Source organism: Panicum virgatum, chromosome 9K, assembly GCF_016808335.1.
Source record: "Panicum virgatum strain AP13 chromosome 9K, P.virgatum_v5, whole genome shotgun sequence".
NCBI lineage: Eukaryota > Viridiplantae > Streptophyta > Magnoliopsida > Poales > Poaceae > Panicum > Panicum virgatum.
Genome location: NC_053144.1, coordinates 64,127,696 through 64,153,284, shown reverse-complemented (window position 1 = coordinate 64,153,284; position 25,589 = coordinate 64,127,696). Strand labels below are relative to the sequence as shown.

Below are 25,589 nucleotides of genomic sequence, written 5' to 3'. Positions count from 1 at the left end.
TACATTGTATTTGTATATTTTTGTATGCATGTTTTTTTTGTTTAACTTCAAATGCTCGCAAAGTATACTAAATGAATGAATATTTGAAAAAAATTGACACCATTAGATTCGTCGCAACTTGAAGTATTTTTAAGAATTTTTTGGAATTTTTCATTTTTTCGAATTCAAATTTAAAATTTGAATTTGGGCCGGTTTCTAACCGCCCGGAACCGGAACCAGTCCGGGCCGGTTAGACCGGTAACCGCGGTAACCGGTCCGGTTCCGAGCGGTTCGGTGAACCCTGCGCCTATGTACCGTGGCGTCCATGATAGTAATAACACTGTACCGAGTGTACACGTGACCTGGTGAGAAATGTGGTACGTCATACATACAGTAATTCATATACCGACGGTAATAACAAAACCAAATAACAAAGAAAAAGAACGAAAAAAAAGAGCTTGAAGATATTTCGTTCTCGCCACAGGCAGCACCAAATAAAGCACAATCATGAGCTTTTAGCGCTGATACGTAAAGCTCACATGTCGACTTGTATCTAGTGTCCGCTAGCGCTATATAGCTTCTGCTACCCGATTGTTGGGGGAAAAATATCTCGATCAAATAATGCCATCGGTCGGCAGGAGATACATGCACGCTCCTCTCGCTGTCGCCAAATTCTCTAGCCGCCCACGTTCTGGAGCTTTCCTATGCGTCTGGTTGGAATACTCCGCTAGCGTACGCATATCTACGCGCGTACGTGCGTCGACCGGGGCCGGGAAATGAGAACCTTTTTCTTTCCATTTTCCTTTTATTTTTCTGCGATGGATCGGAGGATCGGATAATAATCGTCGGTCGTCAGAGGATATCCTGATGATATCCATGCATGCATGAAAAGGCAGGTCCAGCTGGCTGGCCGTAACGGATTCGCGGGACAAGGCTCCAGGCGTCGTCCGTGCATGCTAGCTAGCTAGGAGTATCTACTTGGGATGATGCATGGATCGACAACTTGTTAGAAACGGCATGAGTGCTCGCGACCCGACCTGCGTGGATCGCTCCCTCCCAGCCGTGTCACACGGAGAGAGACCGATCGATCGACGCCGCGCCGCTAACGTACGGCTTCCATTCCATGTGCGCCCGCGATTTCTTCGCGGTGAACGGTGATGCGATGCAGCTGGGTGGTGCTGTTGGCACCGCCCATCCTGTCTCGTGTCTCGATCTAGATCGAGCCCCAGCTGTGATATGCCCTGTACGTGCACCGTGTACCGGGGTTCGTATACGTACGTACACCATCAGCTAGCTGGCTATACAAGGATACCTCCGCTACGTACGTGTCGTCATCTTTTACCCAACAGGGGTGGGGTTCGTACCGGCACCGCCACGACCGCCTGTGTGTATATATGCATGATCGAGATTACAGGTACCGGACGCGACGCGTACGGCCGTATATATGGCTTGTCGTGTACGGTGGGCTCATGTAGCATTAGTAGCGCCACCTGCTGAGCTGGAGTGCGTGCCGATACAGTAGCACTGTGGCAGGGTAACTTGACACGACGCCTGCAGCCTGCACCTGCAGGAGCCAGACCGCCAGAGAGAACGAGTGGCGCTGCTTGCAGGCATTGGAACCACGCTTGAAATTTTTGGGAACGTATAAAACAGGTGCTTGAACTATAATTCCATAAGGATTTGAATCCACGGGAACGTATAAAATAGGTGCTGAATCGTGCAAGCGACTTCCAGGTTGGACTCTGAATTTGGGACTCAATTCAACTCCGCGGTGCGCGCTTCTCGGAAACAGAGGAAAGGCCGCCGCTGTGTTCTCGGCCCGCGAGGAGAAACTTAAGATCCTCAGGCCCAACTCACCGTCTTGATAAAAGTCAAGTCGGCGGCGGGGGACGACAACGGGCCCGGTAGCCCACCTTGATATGGGGTCGGGCGCACGACTCCGGCCCGCTAACCATGGCCTCGATCGAGCCGCCGCTACCGGTTGGACATGCCACCTGCCCCTTCTGCCCCCGCCGGCGAGTACAGATCATCGTCAGCGCAAAGGGACATGTCTGAGTGGTCGCCAGAGCTTCACTGAGAGTACTAAACAATCTCTCTTTTTTTTAGTTCACTCCCTGAGAGTACTACCAAGCACTTCCACCACAGGGTTTAACTTTTCGGCGAAATTTCGCCGAAATTTCGGTTTTTTTTTCCGTTTCCGCTAGTTACCGGGATCCGAAATTTCGGTATTTTTCGATATATTTCGTTTCAAAATTCAAAATTCAACAAATTTCGTCCGAAATCCGCCGAAATTCACCGAAATTCCGGAACGGAATTCCGTTTCCGCCGATCACCGGGATTCTACCGAAAAACGAAATGGTGAACCCTGTTCCACCACCGATGAGCGAAGTTCCAACCAATCCTTTCACTATCGGCAACAACAAGTGCTGCCACTTGGGGTTCCCACGCCTTGTCTTATGCGGACCCGCGTCGAGCTCGCATAAGACGCATCGGTGTGCCAACCGGCAACGGAGAAACACAGGGCCGGGGGGGCCTTTCTCCAAGAAGCAAGGAGCCGTGCCCGATTCCTAGGCACGCTGGCGGGCTCCACCTCCCAGCCCCACTGGTGGTGATGGTGCTACCTTGACCAGGTCACGAGAGGCATCCCAAAAACATGTGGTTCCATTTTTGTGTCTCACGTTAGTTGGTGTGCTGGCCGGACCAGTGGCCATTGTTGCTGCTTTCAAATGTCAAGCGTCCGAAGGTCTTGACTTGAACACACAGTGGGCACTGGCAGCGTGGCTTCTCGGACGAGGCTCTGCTTCGTGATCTGCGTCTCCGGCCTGGTTTTGTGCCCTGATGATTTTCTTCTTGGGGCAGGCCTCCAAAGGTGAACTCTGCTTGTCTGACCAGACAATTCTCATTTCGCACGGGCGGGGAATTGGGCAAGCTTGAGCAGCAGCAGCTGTCAGCCCAGCGCACTGACTAGTAGTAGACTAAGTAGTAGTAGTACACCGAAGCAGACGAACGTGCAACCCGGCTCTGCTGGTCCGATTAAACCCGCGCAAAAAACTGGACCGTCCCACTAATCGGACCGGTTCAATCGGTCGCCGAGTCCCCGTACACCACCAACGACCTCGCACACAAGCACACAACGGCTGCCGCGCGCCGGCCTATTTATATCCCAACAAGCAAGCTAGCGCAACCACATGCAAAACACACCTCCTCGTCAAGTGGCGCTACAAGACGTGGCGCGCGAGAACTCCAAAGTCCCAGAGTTGAGCTCCAACAATGGCTTCCACGGTGACGCTGGAGAAGACGACCACCGTCCAGAGCGGCGGCGGCATGGATGCCGTGGCGCCCAGGACCATGAGATCTCCTCTCCTGATGAAGGGGCGCAAGGTTGGCGACTGCGGCGGCGAGGACGCCACGGACAAGTGCTGCGGCCGGAGGTGCGAGCTCGTCAGCTACGACAAGCTCCCGGAGTTCCTCAAGCACAACGAGTTCATCGTCGACTACTACCGCAGCGAGTGGCCGATCAAGGAGGCGCTCCTCAGCGCCTTCTCCATCCACAACGAGACCATCAACGTCTGGACGTAAGAGATCGTTCTTCGTCGGGAGCACCAATAATCAACTGCCGGCGGTTGACTAGCTTGAACTGACGTTTTACTTCTTGGTAATTTCCTTCATCAGGCATCTGATTGGCTTCTTCGTCTTCCTCGCGTTCACCGCGTGCGCCGCCACGATGGTGCCATTGGAGTACGAGGCGTCTCACTCTCACCTGGCGACGTCCACGGGCCGCCTGCCCAACATCACCGGCAACGCCTCAGTGGTGCTGATGACGAGCTACTACAGCGCCGACGGAGCGGTGGCGGGCACAATAGTGAAGGCGCTGCGCGACGCGTCCGTCGAAACCGAAGCCGCCGCCGCCGCCGCGCTGTCGGCACCGGGGCACCGCGTGGCGCGGTGGCCGTTCTACGCGTACCTGTGCGGCGCCATGTTCTGCCTGCTGATGAGCAGCGCGTGCCACCTGCTGGCGTGCCACTCGGAGCACGCCTGCTACGTGCTCCTCCGCCTGGACTACGCCGGCATCACGGGGCTCATCGTCACCTCCTTCTACCCGCTCGTCTACTACACCTTCCTGTGCGACCCCTTGGCGCAGGCGCTCTACCTCGGCTTCATCACCGCCTCCGGCGCCGCCGCCGTGGCCGTCTCCCTGCTCCCGGTCTTCGAGCGGCCGGAGCTGCGGTGGGCGCGCGCGGGGCTGTTCGCGTGCATGGGCATGTCGGGGCTGGTGCCCATCGTCCACAAGGTGCTCGTGTTCGGTGACCGCCCGGAGGCCGTGGTCACGACGGGGTACGAGATGGCCATGGGCGCCTGCAACCTGGCCGGCGTGGCGGTGTACGCCACCAGGGTGCCCGAGCGGTGGATGCCCGGGCGGTTCGACCTCGCGGGGCACAGCCACCAGCTGTTCCACGTGCTCGTCATCGCCGGCGCCTACGCGCACTACCTCGCCGGCCTGGTCTACCTCGGCTGGAGGGACATGGATGGGTGCTGAGGCTACTGATGAGAGGGCGACGCGCGCAAGCTGTAGAAATCTGACCGGATTACTTCTCGCTTTGACTCGGCGTTGATTGATTTTCTTCCTTCGGTTTTCTTGTTGCATTTTTGTTTTGCAGAAAGTGAACATACATGTACCAATGCAAAAGAAATGTAACCAAATAAACTAATTCGGATGATACCCAATCGATCTCTGTTTTCTTCACCAGCCAAATCGATTATTTTCTCCACTTTTGCCGCAAAGATAAAAAAGGAGTACATGTTAGCGTATGCCGACACGACAAAATGCTGTACGTCATAACTGAACCGGCTCGGACATTGGGAAATCCGGCAGCGAATGCTTGGCTTGTGCCATTTTGGGCCGCACGGCACGAGCGAGCGTGCAAAGGTGATTGCGGAGGTGTCGGCTGTGTACCTTTTCTGGCGGGCGGACTTATCTATGCCGTGGGGCCTGGGGCGGCGGACTTGAGCGAACGAAACAAGTCCATGCGCGTGGGCGTGTGCCGCTGGCTGGGCCGGCCAGCGATCGCGAACTGGGTTGGCGCCGTCGGAAACGCACGCCAACCCGGAGTCCGGGTGGACGAGTCAATTTTGAGGCACTGGGGAGTTTGTGAGAAAAAACGAGTTCCGTCGGAACGGCTGCGAACTTGGCTGCTGGAATCTGAAGAGCTACAGCCAGATGCTGAGATGCAGGCAGGCATGTAGATGTAGCGCAGCAGGGTCGCGGTTTGATGTGATACTTCGCGGCTGTTTGGCAGGCTCAGGCTCCGGCTCCGGCTCCGGCCCACCCCTCCTCCCACTGGCAAGCGCTGCCACCTCCCGAGCTCCGCCAGAGCCTCCTCCTCGCGCAGCCCACGCCTCCTCCCGCCGGCCGCCGCTGCCTCCACAAGCTCCCGTCGGCCCTTGCACCTGCGGCCCGCGCCTCAGACCGCCGGCCACGAGCTTCCGCCGGCCCCTGCACCTGCTGCACGCGCGGGGCAAAAGGGGTAGGCAGCATGGAGAAGCTCCACGGAGCCGAATGGAGCCACGTTTTCATGGCTCCTCCTCGCCTGTGTAAGCCGCGAGGGGCTCCAGACCTGGAGCTGGTGCCAGAACCACCGTTTGGCAAGGCTCCGGCCAGAGCTGGTTTTGGAGCTGCTAGTGGAGCCCCGCCAAACAGGGCCTTCCGCTGCCCGGTTGCTGTGGGCCTGATTGGTTGTCTTCTCCCACCGGCCTGGCTCGCATTAGAGATCCAGGCCCTCCGTGGCCTGGCTGGGAGCATGCATCAGCATTGTGTTTGGATGCATGTGTCAGTAGAGCCAGACTACACAGAGAAGATGATTGGTTACCCTGATGAGTGAAGAACACATGCACGCCAACAACTATGGAAGTCCATCCACACACTCGACGCGCATCACGGCAGCCAGGGTCTATAGAAACGGCCGAATTTTTCGTATCTCCGGAGCCTGGCCCGCGCGCTCGGATTGCATGCCGCCAGCCAGGCTGCAGACCCCAACCAGGCATCCAATCAGGGGACCCTTGCACCCCACGGGCCTGGCCAAGGCTCCATCCGGGCAACCAATCAGGCCCTGTGTGTCCTGCAACAACAGACGTGCCGACCGCCACTGCTCCGATCCGGAAAGTATTTGTCTCTAAAGGAAAATATGCATGCCTGTCATCAATCTTTTTTTTTTTGTCATCAATCTAATAGTTGGCCGCAAGATTCTGTAGGGTCAAATTTCCGGTTTGAGTAGGGTCAAACTGACCGAACGCACGGACCTCCCTCCGCCAAAAGAGAGCGCGCATGGCCGGGCCCAGATGGCCCAATGCCAGCTGACAGGCCGCCCCAATATGCAGGATGTTTGTGCGGCCCACCATGTATATAGGCCGGAGAGGCAACCAGATTCGGCCTGTTCCGTTCCACATGAGAACAACAAAAGCCCAGACAACCGAAAACCATGGCTTGTATGGCATGGACTGTCGCTGTTCTGGTACGGTCGCACATCTCAACCAGCATCGAGCCACCAACGTATGTATCTCTCTGGAGCAAGTACAGCATGGCGCTCTTGGTTCAGGCACTCCCATTCCCCAGTGCGTTCCTGGTTGATCCAGGCTTTTCACCCAGGTAGTTATCCGCGCCGCCCTGCTCATCTCTATCCTCTCCTCGCTCCACCTCGCCAGCCCACCGGGCGCACGCCCCCGGCTGAAGCAAGTGAAGCAAGCAGCAAAGCGACGCGACCGGGCGCGCCACGTCGCGGGAGGCGGCCCCAAGCCCCAGCCCCCGGCCAGAAAAGCCAACTTCTTCCGTTAACTTGAGCAATAATCCACTAAACCCGGCCACCCGGGCAAGAAAACAAGCGGGTGCGTCCGCCATAACGCACAGGATCGTGCGGTTGCGCGGGGCGGCCGGGACCATCCCATTCCCATCCGTGCGCAAAAGCCAGGCCGGTCCCCCTGTCGCTGCAAGAACACACCTGTTGCTTAGCCTCGCAGCTTCTGATCCCATCCTTTTCTCCCGGCCTCGGCCATGTGTTCGTTCCTCGCTAGCTGCAAGCTGTGCTCCGGGCGCAAGCCTCTGCTCGTCCCCAACTTCAGGGAGACGGAACGGGGACTTCCCTTTTCGGCTTTTCCCCTGTCATGACCTCAGGGCGCCATGGCGTCCTGCCGGATCGGTCAGCCCCCGCCGGGGTTACAAGCAAACCCCCAACGGGGACGGCTTGCTTGGACACTAATCTTCGTCGGCAACGGGACAAGCGCGGCATCCCCGGCGACAAGCCCACCCCAACCGATTCCCGCGGACGGACACGCCCCGGCCGGTCCAGGATCAGATGTTCAGTGCGGGGGCTGCTCCTCCCATCCAGAACGTGGCCAACGATTCTGCAGGCTTCACCTGACGGCTCCTGGCGTGCGTGCCTGATGATAGGTCGATCATACGGGCCCCCGACCAAACTGCCTCCCTCAAGGCGAAAGTAATCAGGTAACCACCGCCGGGAAACGTGTGCGTGCGCCGGGGAGGAGGAGGAGGGGATCGGATCGCCGGGGTTGGGTTGGTTGCTGCAGGCTCCGGTCAGTGCAGGGTTCGGTGCGCGAACTGTACGGTTGCATCGGTCCCTGACCAGAACCTGATCGATGTGCATGTGTACTGATGCGCCAAGCGGATTGGGCAAGTGAGATACTGTGATGACGCATGCAAGCATGATCGTGCCAAGATGCACGGGAGCTCACTGCTGCCGGGTTTCGACTCGGCTGCAAAATAAAGTAGGCGGCTGTGGTTGTTTTGCGAACTGCTGTGCTTGCAATTGAAGACTGAAAAAGGACTGTCTGAATCGTCACACGACACTGATTTTTGTTTCTCTCGCGTCTGCTGATTTTCGTAGCTGTAGCCGATCAGCTAAGGTGGAGTGTGCATGCCGTACTTGATCTAGAAAAGTTCCAATGACCGTCACCTACAAACGAATTGCTATGTAGCGCCATCTCGTTGGTAGCTTTGTTGTTATAGTAGCCTTCATCGTGTAGTTTTTTCTTTGGCCCGAGCGCTTGAGGTTCGGAGTTAGGACATACTACGCTCTCAGCAAATGACGCGTTAATTAGAAGCACAAGCACAAACTCCAAAGAGAAGGAACCTCCAAAGCAAACTGAGTAGATACTTCAACAAAGATAAACGCATGCTTATTAGTTTTCATGCAACATTTATATTACATAATCTGGCAGTTGCTGAATTTCCCTTTTCGGCAGTAAACAAAGGGCAAAATAGGCATTTTGATCTCTAACTTTGCCATGTGTGTTAAGTTCGTTTCTAAACTATCGGATTGGCCGGTCCGGTCCATCAACTTTCATTTTTAGATCAAACTCAAGGGTCTTGCATTTTTTTCATATTGCCAGGTCAGGAATTGCGTGTAACCATATTATGTAGCCCAGTCTACTTTTCACTATAATGATAAATTGAATTGCGTTTTTTTTTTGCATGGGGTACGTGCCCCCAGCACCAACGCCACCACATAACAGGGCGTTAATTAGTATCAGCTAATTCGTTCTGTACTATGTTTATTATGTCTCTTGTAATATTCGCACTCTATCTGACCATCTAAGAAAAATATAATCTCAGTAATGTTCTTTTAAGGCTCAAATTAGAAAATATTTTTATGACTAGAATGTCACGTACTTCTAAACTTGTGTTATAAGTCTTAAGAAAAGGAGATATCAGGTATCCGTACCAAATAAAATTAGTATTACAACAAAGGATAAGCTTGGAAAGAATTTACCGTAAAAGATTTCCATCATCACAACTGTGCATCTCTTACTTTCTATCGTGTCAGTAGTCAGTACATGTATTTAAAAATTCCGATCTCCCGAGACCCGTACTGACAGAAGAAAATCGAGCGTGTCCGGCACGTATCACGTATATAACCCGACGATGGGTTGGGCACGCCGGCACGGGTAGGCCGGACAGCTACCGTGCACGTTGCGTCATCGGCCGGCGGCACATACCATGGCGCTGAGCCCGCGCCGCGCGCCAACTACCCTATAAAACGCTCGGCGCCGCTACCGGCCACGGTTCACTCGCCCACCCCACCTCCTCCTCTCTCCGGTGTCCTCCCCTGCCGAGGAGGAGACACGCGAGAAACGCGCGCGCTTGGCGGCGGCGGCGGGCAGGCTCGCACCGATGGGCAACTGCCAGGCGGCGGAGGCGGCGGCGGTGCTGATCCAGCACCCGGGCGGCGGCCGCACGGAGCGCGCCTACTGGGCGCTCTCGGCCGGGGCCGTCATGGCGGCCAACCCGGGCCACTACGTCGCCGCCGTCATCGCCACCACGCAGCCGCCGGCGGCCGCGGCGGCGGGGGGCGCGCCCGCGGTCACCGTGAAGCACCTCAAGCTGCTCCGCCCCGACGACACCCTCCTGCTCGGCCGCGTCTACCGCCTCGTCAGCTTCGAAGGTACCCTCCTGCATTGCTCCGACGTCTTGCGGCATCTGCGGGCCGTGTTAGGCCGGCCGGCCGGTTGGTGCGCATGAGATCCTCGCGTGTTCTTGTACGGAGATAGAGATGGGATTTTGCCTGCTTGCTCGGCTTGAATGCCATGGTTGACTGGGATGACGGAGGTGCCTGTAGGTTAGCGGGCGCCTTTCTGACCTTTTTTCTGGCGCCCGTAATTGGACTCGACGACCGTGACGATATATTTCACCGTCGTTTCTGACCAGTTTTTCACCGTTCCCGGCTTGCTTTTCTGACATCGCTTTTTTGTTTGCTGCCTGCCGGTCCAACTAACGAATGAACGGATGGGTGAACTTTGGGTGCGTTTGAGCAGAGGTGCTGAGGGAGTTCGCGTCGAAGCGGCACGTCAAGCTGAGCCGCGTCACGATCAGGGCGAAGGACGACGACGAGGAGGAGGAGGAGAAGGTGAAGCCGGCGGCCACCAAGCACCGCCGCCGGCGTGCCCGCGGCGGCGAGCGCAAGGAATCCGACCGGTCACTCGCCAAGGTACGTACGCCACGCCGCGGCCGGCGGCCCTCCGTGATACTAATCTCGTTCCCAGTCTCCATCGCACGATCACGTCTCCGCGTTTGACAAGCCGCTCGTGCAATTACGCCGCGCATTCACTCCCGTTCCCCCGTTCCCATCACTCCAGGTCATGCGCCAGACGGAGGAGCCGGAGCCGGAGCCAGGCCAGCCGTCCTCCGGCCCCAGCACCCCCGACCACGGCGACCCCACCGGCGCGGCGGCCGACCTCGACGCCGAGCTGGAGGCGGCGCTGCTGCTCGGCCAGCGGCGCGCCGCCCGGCAGTGGAGGCCCGCGCTGCAGAGCATCGCCGAAGGGTGACCAAACCTCGCCGCGCCGTGGCCGGCCGGTCGGTGAGCAGCCGTGCTCGGTGCAGGTCACCTGCGAGGCTGACAGCGTATTGTAAAATAAGCGAGTAATTGCTATAGTGCCTCCCCCCGTGTGGATACCACCAGCTCCAAACGTGTAGTCTAGCAGTAGCAGGTGGCCAGTAGCAGCAGAGTATTATGAGCTTGATTTGATGGTGCTTGTAAGGTTGCAGATCGGTGTATACAGAAAGTATCGCATAAAATCCTTAGTCTACGTCGCGAGCTTCCAAATCATCACCAGCGTCAACGTGGACAGCCGACGACGTTATTATGGGCTTCGATTTGATGCCGCAATTAGCAGGCCTTTCGCCGCTAACGAAGCACATGCAGCAGCGGTCGCTTCGAAACGCATGCCATGATAGACGTACGCATGCCATGATAGATGCTGCTACGCGCGATGGCAACGTGCCCAATCGATGAGGGCTTCCGGTTTGGCGTCCTGGACGCCGCGGGCTCGTCTCTGTCGGTTGGGCCGTCCGGCGTCGAACTGGCCGTGATCTGAGAGTCCGGACACTGTCAACGACTCAACGCGCTGCCATTTACTATCTTGGCATGAAGTCGTGCGTTGGGCGGTTGGCATCTGGAGTTGCTCGATGATTTATACCTAGACCAATAAGCATGGGGGGCACTGCTGCAACGCGACTACAGCAGGCTTGTTAATTTAGTTCAAATACTAAGGTGGTCTCCACTTGCCACAAAATCTTGTTAAACTTGGCTAAGTTTAGGCCATTAATTTTTTTTTGCCACGTTTTGGTAGGACTAAGAAACCTTACCGCACTTTTATGAGTTATTGTCAACGGAGCCAAATTTACTACAGTGGAATCTTATCACAGCTGCGGTTAAAAGGAGAAGAAACTTGTATATAGTTAGTTCGGTCTCAGAGAACTGAATCGTTAAACTCTTATACTTACTTTTGCAAATTGTGTCAAGGAATGGATCCAGACAAAGAGCTCCCCAACGTTCGCGCGAGCGAGCGCGGGCCCTCGTGGCTGCGGGCAGCGAGCGCTCAACACCTGCGCAACAACGAGCCAGCGGTAGATGCCCCCGGGCCGCGGCCTGCTGTCCAGGCGCCAGGCGGTGATGGGATCGCTCCGGCCGCTTCTGAAAAGAGGCGTGGTGATGCCCGCGCAGCGTTTCGTCAATCTCCGAGCAGACGCCCGTGGACAGACAGATTGATGCGTGCGGGAGACGGGTTGCAGCTTTGCAGGCGGCCTTGCAGCGGCGACCTGGACGGACTCCAGGGCTGGCGCGCGTGCGGCTCGCTCCTTTCCGGCGACAGGAGCCTGCGGCGTCGCCGGTCCTCCGCCGGGCGCCGGCTAGATGCGCTGCCGGCCGGCGAAATTCCTGGCGCGCATGCACGAGACGCGACGGCACGGGAGCCCGGAGCAAAAGATTCGCGCGGCAACTTGACGGGTCGCGCGTCCGGAGTCCGGACTGGGCCGGTGGCCGGTCGATGATGCAGCTGGGATGGGAACCCTTCGTTCCTCTTTCTGGCATTGCTCTGCGTAGGCTCGTCAGTTACGGCCTCCAGCAGCGAGCCGGCGAATTGCCTCGTCTGTTTCCAATTGCAATCGTGTCGTTGCCCTAGCCCTAGGCGAGGAAGATGAGCTACTACCATTCCCATCCGGCCATCCCCGTCCCAACTTGACTCGCGGATTCCTCCCAGCGCATTTCAGATCCTTGCCAGATTATTATTATCCATTTCCAGATTCGCTCGTGGTCGCCATGCTTCTGGCGATCGACTATTTTTCTCTCCCCGCGAGCATACAGCTTCCCAGGCATTTGTGATTTCTGCTACGACAACTGATCGAGAGACAAACTGAAACTACAGGGAAGGGAGGATTCAACTGGTCCCACAGCAAAAGAAGGTGCTACAAGATTGTTTCTCTCTTTGGTACTATGTCTTAGTATCAGCAGTCGCAGGCTGTTACACACTGCAGGTGGATTAGAAAACTACTAGCACACATTTTACATGTCCCATTCCATGCTTACACTCCATTACATAACACCGGATTAGATCAAATTGGATTGGATCCATGGAAAAAAAGAAGAAAAAATCCCATCTAGTGGATGTTGGATGTAAACACGACGAGGTTGGGATGATTCACTTGTTTCATCCATTCATGATGCACCTATGTTGCAGCACAACAGTTGCTCCCTCAACTTCCTCAACCTCAAGTGTCCAGGTAGTTTGCGGCCATCATCAGGTCCAGGGTTATCTCGGGCTCAATTGGAAACTCCGCCGTCTCCTTCCCACTGCATAACCAGACCGAACCAAAACAAATCATTCAGCCTGCAGTACAAGCAACTGAAAGGACACGCACCAACGGCTGCAAAGCATACTATCATCAATCTTCTGTTGCGAGAACGATGCGCCTAGTTTTGCTTTATATATTTCATTTAAATAGTAAGCACCAGAAGTCATGAGATGGCTATATAAGCGTCTACTGGTCCCATCACAGTTTCTACTACATGATAATGCACAGTGGAGGGCCATAAACTAAAGTCTGCTCCGCTAGGAGGAAGGATCGCCAAAATCCCAACATGGAATCCAATTTATGTTGCTTCAACAGTACCACACCTGCATGCCTGTCAAATTTCAATAGAAAATTAAATCACGCACCATCTATACTAAGCCATCCCATGTCCTGAACCAAAAAACATGTGGTGACCATCTATGTAACCAAGTTCCCCACACCAAAATTCACCGCATGTCAAGACTGGACCTGACAAATCCTATATGATAACACAAACAACTAACAGCCCTTAAACTTGAAGATGCCAAGTTCCGACTGATGACGTTTATAAGGCAGCGAACAGTAGGACTATATTCTCAGTGTTATGCAGGACATCAACGTCACTTTTCTGTTAAGAAGGCAAACCCCCGCGTTCAGTTAACTCTTTACTAGGCAAAGGGATGGACAAGCCGAACTAGCCAACTAATTAGGACAACTTACAACACATGAGGCAATATGCAGCTCAAACTTTACCTTGCCAGCACTAAACTATACATTCAGGCTCAGGTGAACGGTGCAGCCAGTAAATTAAAAACAAATTCACATGACCAGAAACCCACCAATGCAGAATAAGAAGAAAAAAAAAACTGGGGAAAAAATACGATAGCTGTGCCTGTGCATAATGTGTAGTGAGGAAGCTATTAATGCAGATTAGATGTAGACACCAAGCACCTCGTACACCATTAGCCACAGGAGTGAAGCTATAAGTATTGTTTAGGGGATGACGATGCACCCACAAAAATAAGCAAATTCAGTGATTAGGTCTTATTTTTCACCATATACGCACCCCCATAGCTTAACTCCATGCACCCACAAGGCAAGGGCACCCCCTTCAATTTGCTCTAGCTTCGCCACTGATTAACCAGATGGAAATAGTACTCTAAAAGCAGATCGGATTATGTGTTGTAGCTAGAAGATAGCATTTCCAAAATCCCATGCTTCGATGTCCTGGACTAGCTAACAATAAAATGAAAGACACAAGGCTATGCATGTTGCAAGGTTGGTAAAGACTTGTCATTGTCCCGAATGGCCATGCCTCAGACTCGAATTCCGATGTCTATCGAAGCTGCTGGTTTTCACTAGATTAGACACGAGTTGCTTGCTTTTAAGTGTAAAGTAACTATGGAGAGAACCAATAAGTGACTACATCGCAGACCATTATCTCTGGAAATTTAGAGATTTTCGTTAAGCAATCTGTCAACGAGGGGTTGCACAAAATCACAAAAATGGGCGAAAGGGGCACATAACACAATGGGATTGGTAAATTGTTAACTAGGTGATTAATCACCATTAATGGTATGGACCATGGAGTAAAAGCCAAAGCGCAGCAGCAGTAGGCCATCAATAAATCATGACAGTTGACAGGTGGTGACTTCCAGTAACGCGCACAAGCAAGCAATCGAGCACACCCAAGTGAATCTGGGTGCTTGCAAAAGCTACCAAGCAGCAATTTGTAACCTGCAGTAATGGAGCGACCAGTAGAAGTACTGGCAGATCTTCTCGAGGATGTGGGTAGAGATCTCCGGGAAGCGGACCTCGCCCTGGCGCGTCTCGGAGAAGCCCCCTGGATGATGGCATCAAAGAGGGTGGGGGGAAATCAGAGGTGGACCAGAGGTAGGTAGCCATGACGTGATGGCGGCGGAATTGAATCGAAGACGAATGGAAAGCTAAAGCACCTAAAGGTACCTGGCGACGTGAGCATGTTCCGCAGGGTGTTGGAGACCATGGCTGCCTTCTTATCGACGACGAACTCGAAGCCCTCGGCGCTGATGAGCTTGACGACGCCTCCGGTGTCCTCCTCCTCCTCGGGCTCACGCGGAGCCGGGGCCTCGCCCTTGCCCACCATCCCCTCTTCTGGGATTGGGATTCGATTTGGTGGTTGCTTCCTTGATTGTTGATTCCTTTCTGTCCACGACACGACGAGCAACGGGGGCGGAGAGGGTGGATGGACGAAGAAGAAGATGGGGAAGGAGGAGAAGGCCGTGGCCTGCTTCCAACCATCTTTGTCGGTGGGCTGCTAGTGGTTTCGGTCAGCTTTAGTGGGCCAAAGCCCATTCGTTGATTATGGTGCCGGCCCATTTTGGGCTTTTGGCTTATAAGCAATTAAGCCTATTTTTTTATTTCAAAAAGAAAAAACGATCAGGCCTATCTAAAGGCACTGAATTTTCCACGGTTGAAACACATTAAAAATACAATATCTATCTATACTATAAAAGTTGAAAGAATTGAAATTCTTTCTCATTCAAAGTGGACCACCCTTACCCCTCACAGATGGTCTCACACCGCAGGTCTCACGATGGTGGATAGACGATGGATAGATGAAAACAGCTATTTCTAAAATATTTCCACCCAAAACCTCTAACTTTTTTCACCACGGCTCTTCTATGTACCCAGCGTACCCACCAATCACAATTGATGCATTATTTAGGCAATGTCAACATTAATTTAGGAAACATCAACATTAATTGATTATGGCAAGAGAGGATGCGACCAATCAGCAATCATGGGTCTCGTATGGAAAGCCGATTAGCTACAATCAGATGATTAGCTACATTTAGTGTACGCTCCCTTTAGTCGATCATGCATGTCCTTCCTTATTTGTCATACATATCATCACTTATAATTAGCCTCTTATTTCCTTTCCTGATACAAATATTTCTGTGCACGGCGATCCTATGTTTTCCTTCCTCATTTTGTCATATCATCACCCATAATTATCCTCTTATTTCCTTCTCTGATACAAATATTTCTGCACAAGATGATCCTATATATGTTTCAGAATTTACGAGCTCTCCATGGTTACTGAGCTAAATATTTCTGCGCAAGATGATCCTATATATGTTTCCAAATTTACGAGCTCTCCATGGTTACTGAGCTAAATGACAGCTACTGCATCTTTTTTCTGCTGCTTTCTTCTTCCCCTATCACCGAATGTGTATGTGCGTTCTTACTAGATGTTTATTGGGACTCGTATCCTCCTCGCAGTTCAACACCCTCCGGTCAGTGTGTGATTCGTCGGAACCTTTAGGTAATAAGTCAAGAAAAAAAATTGAATTTATGTGGGGGTATTGGAATCTAGACCGGATTGGTCGGATTTGATGATTTGGTTTTGCAACATCGACATCTGATCAAGAACTCGATGCTGGAAATTCTGTTGTGGCATTGTTACTTCTCACACTATTGCCCATGTTTCACCTTTTTTCAGAGCTAGAAATCATGTTTCACCCGGAGATGTGACAAATGTAATCAATCACGAGAGTGATCTTAGGCATGAGGCCAAGAGCAGGGTCAACAGAAACACCCCATTAGTTGAAGGAAGAAATATTGCTGCTGACAACCATGGTATAACCGTGATTTGATTAATTGACGTCATTTTTATTTACTACTTTTAGGTTCACTATTTGCATTGTAATATTGGATCTATTTCAAAAAGGTTATCCTGGCATTGGGCAATTTGATCAGACAACACTTAAGCGGCGAAGGTAAATTTGTCTGTTTGATCTCTCAAAAATATTATAATTTGTCTTCTTAATATTTAATTATGTAAGTTTTTCTATGTCATGTGGAAGGTCAAATTTTTATATTGAACTGCTATGATATACCGTACAAATAAAAAATAAATTTTTATATTGGATTGCTTTGATATTCAATCTATTTCTAATTAGTAGTCTTGATAAACACGTGCCACGTGCATATCCACTAGTGAAATGAAACAAGATAAAAGTAAAACCAAAATTTTGTAAAATAAAATCATTGAAATATTTAATAGCGTGCAAAATAGTAATATTCCGTGCCGCTAGCTCCTTTTGTGGCGAGTGGAGAAAAGTTTGCTTCTGGGAATTTGCTCATCAGTTCTGTTACGAATCCTACAGCAGCGAGCCGGCGACATGCCTGCCTTCTTGCCCGACTGATGCCAAGAATAGCTATAGCTTTAGAGGGGAAAAAAATGGCCTCGACCACTCCTGTGAATCCCTCGGCACCTTCTCCTGTTTTCCTCTTTGTTCCTCTCGAGATCAAACACGAACACCACGTCGTCATTGCATCCCATCTCCGATAATTTGGTCACGGAGTCGAGATGAGCTACTACAATCCCCACGGCGGCCCCACGCCGCCGTCCCCGACCCCGCCCCCAGGTGGCTCGCCGATTCATTCCTCCCAACGCATTCCAGATCCTTGTCGGATAATCGTTATCCATTTACACGTTCGCTTGTGATCGCTGGCTGCGTCTCTTGCTGATCGCCGTGTTGGCTTGGAAATGTTGCCGTGTCTTGTGACCCTGCCAGGGTACCCGATCGATGCGTACGGGGAGCGCAGGGCGGACGAACACCAGCAGTCGCCGCCTCCGCCGCACGGGACGCCTCGGCCGCAGCCGATGTACGGGGAGCGCGGGAACGGCGAGCACCACCAGCACCAGCCGCCGCTGCTGCCGTATGGGATGCCTCCGCCGCAGCCGATGTACGGGGAGAGCGGGTACGACGACCACCACCAGAAACAGCCGCCGCCGCAGCACGGGACTCCTCCGCCGCAGCCGATGTACGGGGAGCGCGGGTGCGACGAGCACCACCAGCAGCAGCACGGGACGCCTCCGGCGCAGCCCATGTACCAGCAGCCCTACGGATACGGGCAGCCGCCCCCGCCGATGTACCCGCCGCCGTACGGAACGCCGCCGCCGATGTACCAGCAACCGTACGGGCAGCCGCCGCCGCCGATGTACCCGCCGCCGTACGCGCAAGCGCCGCCTCCGCCGCCTCCCTACAGGAGCAACGGCCCTTCGTTCGTGGAAGGATGGTACGTGCCCAAACATGAAATTTGGAACAACACTCATCGTGATCATCAGTGTTTTAAAGGCGCCTCCTAGCGTCCAGGCGCAGGTGCACCCTGCTAGCCTTGGCGCCTTGTCGTCTAGGCGTCCAGGCGGACCCAGCTCGCCTCGCCTCGCCTCGCCTTAACACCTTTAAAACACGGTGATCATGCTGTTCAGCCGTTGACATTGACATGGAAGAAAGATCTCAACGCCTACCACTACCAGATTTCGTTTCTGAATAAAAGCCTACCAGATTTCTGTCCCAATCAACATGCCAAGCCAAGCAAGTTTTCCATGCCAGTCACTCTTACAGATCTAGAACCAAATTTAAACATTGTGATGGTTAACTGTGAACGGCAACAGGGGGGCATGCCATCATGATACTGACGTTTTTAATGGTTGATTGAGTAGGCTTCATGCTATACTAATATTGGTGTGGCCTAACAGCTGCGTTTTTCTATTCTTTTCTGCTGCCAGTTGCGCAGGTTTTGCAGCGATCTGCTGCTGCTGCCTCATGGACGCATGCTTCTGATCTCAAGCAGAGCTAATGCCGTCTTGGGTGCCCGTAAGCGAGGGGGTCAGATCGTCGTCAGGTTGAAGGAGGACGAGACCATCGCCTGCTAGCTGTTCGCTTGCCACGCGTTTGCACTTCCACGCCGTCGAGGTGCCCACAAAGCTGGCAGTTCGTGCAACGATGATCCGTCCTGGGAGCTCTTGGTGGCCTGAAGTGGGCAGCGATGACATGAAGCGTCGTAGATTTTTTTTTTAGATTTTTGTGTAAATAAAGTTTCGCGCAACACTGCAGCGGTGATGCTCGTGTTAGGAATGAAGCTAGGAAGCATACAAGGGCAGTGCTAAATAATAGCATTTTTTAATTTATAATACACAGCCAAATAGTGACCTCCTTAGGCTATTTCCAGCAGATTAACGGATGCGGATGCGTATTCTCCGCCATATGCGAATCGTTCTTGCAACGCAAAAAGAGGTCATATCCAACAGCTCGCGTACCCGAATGCGCATCTGAATAGAAAATATCCGTGGGCCCTACCTTAGTCTTATCTCATCAACCAACTTCTCCCTCGTTTCTCTCTCTCCTGAACCAACAGTCGCCCTGGTGAGCTAGATGCGCAGAGGAGAGAGAGTCCGTGAGTTTCCGTTGCCTCTCTCATACTCTCTTAAAATGCGATGTGGGATACGACACCTGCTGGAGTGGCTACAGTAGCACGCGAGCACGCAAAATGCGCATCCGCAACGAGATACGGTAGCCGCTGGAAATAGACTTACAAATTTTAGCACGTCGGCAAAAGTACACGTAACACGCTTGCAGAGTGTACGCGGAGCATGAGGGTTGGGTCGCGCAAGGGTCTGCTCCATTCTACACTCTAATACCCCAGGGGGAATCGTTGCAAACAAAGGTTTTAGAAAATTCGTGCGAGAAAGTTGTATTTGAAAAAGATTCATGAGTTGTGTGGCCCACGGACAGACGGGACCGCGCGGGTTACTGTAGCGCGAGCTACTGTAGCACCACGACTCAGCTTCTTAGTCCCAAATTGGAAACAGAAAGGGAGCCGAATCAACTTAAATAGCCGGTTTCTGGGAAGCTAATAACTCCGGTTCGAATCTTTTGCGCGAAGCGAGGACGAAAACACAAGAGAATTATTTAGCAGGTGTGTTTTACTCAACGTGTAGAGTAAATCTTAGCCGTTCTCCCGAACCGAGTCGTTACAGAGGTATTAGAGCCAAACTCTCGCAGTTTCACGCCACATACGGGCAGAAGTGCGCGAGACAAACTCTCGCGGTTTCACGCCACATACGGGCAGAAGTGCGCGTGGGAATACGGATGCCACTGGCATGTATCCTGCTCCTTTTGTCCCGTATGGTTAAGCTGGTTCGATGAGGACGTCGAATCCTAACGGGGAGATTGTCACGGCCCACGGGCCGATTGGGCCGCACGAGCTACTGTAGCACCGCGACTCAGCTCCTTAGTCTCAAACTGGAAACAGAGAGGGAGCCGAAACCAGCTTAAATAGCCGGTCTCTGGGAAGCTAGTAACTCCGGTTCGAATTTTTTGCGCGAAGTGAGAACGAAAACACAATAGAGTTATTTAACAGGTGTATTTTACTCAACGTGTAAAGTAAATCGTTGCCGTTCTCCTGGACTGAGTTGTTACAAGTTGTACCGGATAATTATGGAGAGAGAGGGGGGAATCTAAGGCTTCAGCAGGCTCTGCATATTTGATTTTTTTTTATTGGCACACGATATTTCGAGACGACTGGAGACGAACAACAGACACGACGAGCTAGATCTCAAAAAAGAAAAAAAAACGACACGACGAGCTACAAGAACAAAATCTATTTGTTGGACGCCGCCAATAGGCCGGAATTGTGTGGGCTCTCGGGCCAGAGTCAGCCCGAGAGCCTCCCTACCGCACGATTTAACCCGGAACCCTCTCACCCTCACCTATATAGCCCACTCTACCCGTTGCAGGAAAAACCCTAGAGACACCCAGCGCCGCAGCCCGCAGCCACTCCACCTCCCGAGCCCCCAGGCGGCCAGGCACCAGGTGCGGCGGCGGCGGCGGCGGCAAGATGGCGGTGGGCAAGAACAAGCGGATCAGCAAAGGGAAGAAGGGCGGCAAGAAGAAGACGTAAGTTCGCTCCCCCGCCCCGTTCCGTTCTTTGCGGTAGATTGGGAAAGCTATATTACACTCGAGCATTTCTACTCCTCCCCGCACTCGAATTTCGCTGCCCTTTCTTCTTGAGCTCCGGCGAGTTAGGGTTCGGGATGGGGGTTACATGTGGCCTCCGGATGTAGAGGGAGCTCCGGGGTGGCTCGCCGGCCGGCGGTGGTGGCGGGCGAGACGGAGGCGGAGCGGAGGCGGCGGGTTGACCCCCTTGTTCGGTGGTGGCGGTGGCGAGCATCGGCAACGAGGGTAGCGGTCGAGACGGCGGCGTCGGAGACGGGCAGGGCCGCGGTGGCGGCGGGGTCGAACGGCTGAGCTGGGGAGGGGGAGGAGGAAGAAGGAGCGCCGGGGATGGCGCCAGCGAGGAAGAGGGCTGCGTCGCGCGGGGGAGTGGAGGGCGGCGGGGCGCGGGGGAGTGGAGGGCGGCGACGCGCGGGGTAGTGGGAAGTGGGAACTGGTGGGCGCGAGGGTGGGGGTGGGGGTGGGCGCGGGGGTGGGGGAGATAAGGTTGGATCTCCGTCGCTTGCTCATTTCTTCTTTCGTCTAGCCCAGTGTCGATGAGGTGCTAAGTGATGACTGTGTTTTTTTTCTTGTCTTGCAGCGTCGATCCATTCGCGAAGAAGGATTGGTATGATATCAAGGCGCCCTCTATCTTCTCCGTGCGCAACATTGGAAAGACACTCGTGTCCAGGACACAGGGTACTAAGGTTAGTGATTTTTTGCTGCTCTAGATCGTTTCGGTATGTACTGCTGTGTCAATGGAGACCGCGGTGGTGTTAGCTTGTTAGATAATTCATGCAGTAGGTTAGATGTGGCTTATTCAATTTGTGTGTGAGACTGATCTTATTTCGACTGAAGAACTCCTAGGGCCAAACAGATGTTGTGTCTAGCTATCATTGCGTGCAATATTTTTTAATTCATCTTCTGCACTGATAATTGATATTTGATAGAGGATCATAGTTCCTGTGCTGCATCTGTTTCTTGATTGCTGAAGCTACCGTGGATTCAAAATAGATTTTTAGTATTGATGTGGCGTTTCCTTGGTGTTTCATTTCCCATCTGTTACAATCTTTATTGGATTCATGTTGTGCATGCCTAGTTTGAGACTCTGGGGATTGTTATGTTGGCCATGCGTTTTTGTTAGTATATCCACCACCAATATTTATAATCTAGTAGGCTCATTGTGAATTGCAAATATGATATTTGGACCCGAACCATAACATGCCTTTATAGTACCTTTTGCTGTTAGCAATATCTGGATGAGCAGTCTGTGAGCTATCATTGAAGCTTGCAGCATTTTCTTTTATGATCAATTCTCTTCTTATAAATTAGTTGCCGACTATGCATTGATTCAGCATGTAGGCACACTACTTGGTGACATTATATGCTTATTCATACATACTTTCTGTGGTTTTTAGATTGCTTCTGAGGGTCTGAAGCACCGTGTCTTCGAGGTCTCCCTAGCTGATCTTCAGAGTGATGAAGACCAAGCCTACAGGAAGATCAGGCTCCGTGCTGAAGACGTCCAGGGTCGTAATGTCCTTACCAACTTCTGGGTAATGATCTTCAGAACTGTTATGTCCCCTTTCATTGTGTTTTATTTATGTTGCTAACCTGTTCATTTTGTTTCGTAGGGAATGGATTTTACGACAGACAAGCTCCGGTCGCTTGTCAGGAAGTGGCAGACTTTGATTGAGGCCCATGTTGATGTTAAGACCACTGATAACTACATGCTGCGGCTCTTCTGCATTGGGTTTACAAAGAGGAGACCCAACCAAGTGAAGCGCACTTGCTACGCACAGGCCTCCCAGATCCGCCAGGTAAGTTGTGTGTAGAAGAGTTTTAAAGCTAGCAATGTCCGTGTGTCATACATTGAATATGCTTATGTAGCCTGTTTGTCTCAATAATAGTTGTGCCATATTAATTACTGTTTGCAGATACGCCGTAAGATGGTTGAGATCATGGCCAACCAGGCCTCTACCTGTGACCTGAAGGAGTTGGTTTCCAAGTTTATTCCTGAGGTCATAGGCAAGGAGATTGAAAAGGCTACCTCAAGCATCTTCCCGTTGCAAAATGTTTTCATCCGGAAGGTCAAGATTCTCAAGGCCCCCAAGTTCGACCTTGGGAAACTGATGGAGGTAATTGTTACAGGCAAAGCTTTTTTGTTTTTGTTCAGACTATCGTTGGCCTGCCATTCTAATGCCCAATTTTGCCTCAGGTCCATGGGGATTACACAAAGGAGGATGTTGGTGTGAAGCTTGAGAGGCCTGCTGAGGGTGATGAGGCCGTGGTTGGCCAGGAGGCTGCTGCAGCTGAGTAGGATAGTTTATGATCACTATTTTGCTACTTAATATATTTGAAGGATATATGTACTGTTACCTTTCTGTCTGAGAACAAGGGCGGCTTTATTTCGGCGATCTGGTAGTATGTCTGAAAACAGGTCATTCGTTTGTGGTTATTTGGATTTTGGATCGCAAGTTCTGGTATCATCCACGTGGTGTTTACCTTGTTGCCTGAGGGTTAGTTTGGTGATTACTGTCCATGCTAGGTTCTGTGTGGTGAATGCCTTTATCTTGTTTGAGAAATGGATTGTGCTGTTGAGGGCTGAGATCGATGCCTGTTGACTCTTAGCTGGTACCGGTCATAGTTTACTTTTCTATCGGTTAACTGCTATATTTTAACAACTACATTAATCCAGAAGCATATATTATTAAGTTTCAGGGATTATCCAACTTTCTTAATACCCAGAGCACACAAAAACTTAAAGAAGAAACTGATTGAAGTCACAAGGATTTGTTTTAGTTTTTTAATTCTGATGATGACAAAGCAATGAGCATAATAGTTTATTGTAGCATAGATTGCTCAAAAGCCCATTATTGTACAGATGAGATAGTAGCAGAGAACTTTTCAGTGCAATCACCGCAACCCACATTCCTACAGTGAGCAGATCACTTCTCTCAACTCCATGAATATGTTGCAATTGCAACAAAGCAATCAAGAAAGCGAATACCCAGTCCCAAACAAAGAAGCAAGAATCAAAAGGAAGAGCGAACTGCTGGCAAACAGGCCGCATACTGATGTCTCGATTGAGAACATGCTACAGCATTGATCATGAAGAGTTGTGGTTTCCTGGGAACGAACAAGATAATGGACGAACAAGATCATGTATCTATGTGCAGCTTACTCCCGTGATTTCGAGCTAGCCTGTATACAAGGGATGATGCTCGTCTAGTCGTCTTCATTCGTGGCAGTGTGCCGGATTCCATTCCATGCGATCTGATCTTAGGCATATCTCAGAATGAATTGTATTTCGTCACAGATTTGTTTTCCAAGTTTCAATTCATGTGATAACAAAACAATAAAATTACAAATGGATTGTCCATCTCACCCTAAGATTCGCGGCCAATTCCGAGGTCAGAGAAGCAGGCCACGTCGCCGGCTGTTCCCGGCCGTCGGATCGGCCAGATCGTGCTTTCTCTGGTCATTTTGCAAAAAAAATCCTCGAACTTAAGAGAAATCAACCCGCGGTCTAAGTTCCTCTTTCAGGAAATTTTGCGAAAAAACCCTCAGTTTTTCTCAAAATCAACCCGCAGTCCAACAGTGCTGGTTGAAGGAAATTTGCAAATAAAACCTTAAGTTTTCATAAAATCAACCCGCCGTCGTTATCCTCTCTCAGATTTTTTTTTTAAAAAACCCTCAGATTTTAATTGAATCAAACCACAACCCGTTTCATCCATTACTTACACACGAGCAACATTATACGTACAATTTAAACACCAAAACATGTTGGAATCAAAAGTTACTCAACATAAAATTTAATCAAGAATTCAAAAACTACAACTTCATTATAGAGCAAATTTTAAAATTCAAAATGCTTTCGCAATTCATTTAAATAAACATTTACATGCGACTCGTTGCACCTATATTTTGACACCAAAATATGTTTAAATAAAAAGTGATCAATACAAAAGTTGCCTAAAAATTCAAAATCTACAACTTCACTGTATAGCAAAAAATTTTAAATTCAAAGCATTTTCATAATTCATTTAACATAACATTTTAATTCACTAAAAATATAATATCGTATCACCGTTCTTCTATAGCCACGTCATATTTAGTACAACCACCGCTCTCTTATAAAAAAAATGCGCTACTAATTGCAATATAATTTCGCAAATACATTAAATACACGACTAATTGTGCTCCAACCTTCTTAATAAATTATCTAACCCTTCTTTCACCACAATTATTTCCATAATCCATTCAACATAGCATATTATTTTGTTAAAAAAATATTGTACTACCATTTTTTACGGTTCCTCATTCGATCTCCACAATAACATGATATATTTTAATATATCTACCACTTTTTTAAAAACATCACATCTATTAATTATCACATGATTTCACAAACTACATTAAGTATCCGACTAATTGTGCTCCGCGCCACCACCCTCCGTAATAAATTATTTTACCCTTTCTTTCACCATAATAAATACAGCAATAAATGTCATACATACTATAGTACTTAAATATTAACGTCACGACAATTGAATGCTCAAATCATACCAATTGCAACAGCGGGCTGCAAACCATGACATCTATGCGAAAATAATGGAACAGTGGATTCAACTTAACTACATTGCTTTAAAAAAATATACATTTGCCTGTACACAACAACTACATGCATGAACTAAAATCTGTATCAACTATCGTACTACAACACGGGATACAGGTCCACGTGGCAAGGCCGCGTCATTACTACTACAATAGCAACACTATACGTACAATTCAATCATCATTCTTCTATGACTTCTCATGCTACCTCCACAATAACGCATCATATTTAAATGTAACCACTACTTCCTAAAAAAAATGACACCTCTACTAATCACAATATATTTTTACAAATACATTAAGTATCGGACTAATTGTGCTCCACCCTCCCTAATAAACTATCTTATCCCTTCTTTCACCACAAAAAAAAACATTTCGATACCCAAAATAATATTCAAAGTTTCATACAATACAAATAAAAGTTAAAAATCAGGTCGTTCCCAAATAGTTACCAATAGTTACATAGCCTTTTAAATTTACAAAACATAACTTGCGCTAATACTATCACACGACATCCACTGGACCAGCTCAAACTAGCGCACCAACGGTGCGCCCCAGTTTCTAGTGAATTTGGATTAGAGGTACAATTCAATTCATCTGTTTCAATT

At 50.8% G+C, this 25,589-nt stretch overlaps 5 protein-coding genes across 6 annotated transcripts; 4 read left to right on the top strand and 1 right to left on the bottom strand.

The window, feature by feature from the left end:
• The first annotated feature begins 3,191 nt into the window (after positions 1-3,191).
• LOC120648873 (heptahelical transmembrane protein 4-like) lies at positions 3,192-4,665 on the top strand. The gene is made up of 2 exons (XM_039925513.1): positions 3,192-3,554; positions 3,652-4,665. Exons 1-2 carry the CDS (start codon positions 3,250-3,252, stop codon positions 4,514-4,516), a joined length of 1,170 nt encoding a protein of 389 aa, XP_039781447.1. The 5' UTR covers positions 3,192-3,249; the 3' UTR covers positions 4,517-4,665.
• A 4,281-nt stretch (positions 4,666-8,946) lies between these two features.
• LOC120646971 lies at positions 8,947-10,595 on the top strand. The gene is made up of 3 exons (XM_039923539.1): positions 8,947-9,431; positions 9,802-9,974; positions 10,123-10,595. The coding sequence occupies exons 1-3, from the start codon at positions 9,161-9,163 to the stop codon at positions 10,312-10,314; spliced, it is 636 nt and encodes a 211-aa protein (XP_039779473.1). The 5' UTR covers positions 8,947-9,160; the 3' UTR covers positions 10,315-10,595.
• Positions 10,596-12,187: 1,592 nt separating this feature from the next.
• Positions 12,188-14,861, bottom strand: LOC120646970 (elongin-C-like). 2 transcript variants are annotated; one of them, XM_039923537.1, is made up of 3 exons: positions 14,554-14,861; positions 14,336-14,441; positions 12,188-12,617 (listed from the first exon to the last, which is right to left on the bottom strand). In XM_039923537.1, exons 1-3 carry the CDS (start codon positions 14,721-14,723, stop codon positions 12,588-12,590), a joined length of 306 nt encoding a protein of 101 aa, XP_039779471.1. In that variant the 5' UTR covers positions 14,724-14,861; the 3' UTR covers positions 12,188-12,587. The 2 variants fall into 2 exon arrangements, with proteins under 2 accessions (XP_039779471.1, XP_039779470.1); XM_039923536.1 differs by having other exon boundaries at positions 14,564-14,855.
• Positions 14,862-16,952: 2,091 nt separating this feature from the next.
• Positions 16,953-18,305, top strand: LOC120648228 (extensin-like). Its single transcript, XM_039924961.1, has 3 exons — positions 16,953-17,010; positions 17,161-17,665; positions 18,167-18,305. Exons 1-3 carry the CDS (start codon positions 16,953-16,955, stop codon positions 18,303-18,305), a joined length of 702 nt encoding a protein of 233 aa, XP_039780895.1.
• A 1,859-nt stretch (positions 18,306-20,164) lies between these two features.
• Positions 20,165-22,972, top strand: LOC120646969 (40S ribosomal protein S3a). The gene is made up of 6 exons (XM_039923535.1): positions 20,165-20,328; positions 20,966-21,071; positions 21,783-21,920; positions 21,999-22,184; positions 22,302-22,502; positions 22,583-22,972. The coding sequence occupies exons 1-6, from the start codon at positions 20,270-20,272 to the stop codon at positions 22,682-22,684; spliced, it is 792 nt and encodes a 263-aa protein (XP_039779469.1). The 5' UTR covers positions 20,165-20,269; the 3' UTR covers positions 22,685-22,972.
• The last annotated feature ends 2,617 nt before the right edge of the window (positions 22,973-25,589 follow it).

Coding starts and splice junctions, on each gene's coding strand:
- LOC120648228 (XM_039924961.1), top strand. CDS start 16,953: ATGAGCTACTACAATCCCCACGGCGGCCCCACGCCGCCGTCCCCGACC. Junction 17,011..17,160: donor GTCCCCGACCCCGCCCCCAG/GTGGCTCGCCGA, acceptor TGACCCTGCCAG/GGTACCCGATCGATGCGTAC. Junction 17,666..18,166: donor CCTTCGTTCGTGGAAGGATG/GTACGTGCCCAA, acceptor CCAGTTGCGCAG/GTTTTGCAGCGATCTGCTGC.
- LOC120646971 (XM_039923539.1), top strand. CDS start 9,161: ATGGGCAACTGCCAGGCGGCGGAGGCGGCGGCGGTGCTGATCCAGCAC. Junction 9,432..9,801: donor CCGCCTCGTCAGCTTCGAAG/GTACCCTCCTGC, acceptor GCGTTTGAGCAG/AGGTGCTGAGGGAGTTCGCG. Junction 9,975..10,122: donor CCGACCGGTCACTCGCCAAG/GTACGTACGCCA, acceptor CCATCACTCCAG/GTCATGCGCCAGACGGAGGA.
- LOC120646970 (XM_039923536.1), bottom strand. CDS start 14,723: ATGGTGGGCAAGGGCGAGGCCCCGGCTCCGCGTGAGCCCGAGGAGGAG. Junction 14,442..14,563: donor GAACATGCTCACGTCGCCAG/GTACCTTTAGGT, acceptor GCCATCATCCAG/GGGGCTTCTCCGAGACGCGC. Junction 12,618..14,335: donor TGGTCGCTCCATTACTGCAG/GTTACAAATTGC, acceptor CTGGTTATGCAG/TGGGAAGGAGACGGCGGAGT.
- LOC120648873 (XM_039925513.1), top strand. CDS start 3,250: ATGGCTTCCACGGTGACGCTGGAGAAGACGACCACCGTCCAGAGCGGC. Junction 3,555..3,651: donor GAGACCATCAACGTCTGGAC/GTAAGAGATCGT, acceptor TTCCTTCATCAG/GCATCTGATTGGCTTCTTCG.
- LOC120646969 (XM_039923535.1), top strand. CDS start 20,270: ATGGCGGTGGGCAAGAACAAGCGGATCAGCAAAGGGAAGAAGGGCGGC. Junction 21,072..21,782: donor CCAGGACACAGGGTACTAAG/GTTAGTGATTTT, acceptor TGTGGTTTTTAG/ATTGCTTCTGAGGGTCTGAA. Junction 22,503..22,582: donor ACCTTGGGAAACTGATGGAG/GTAATTGTTACA, acceptor ATTTTGCCTCAG/GTCCATGGGGATTACACAAA.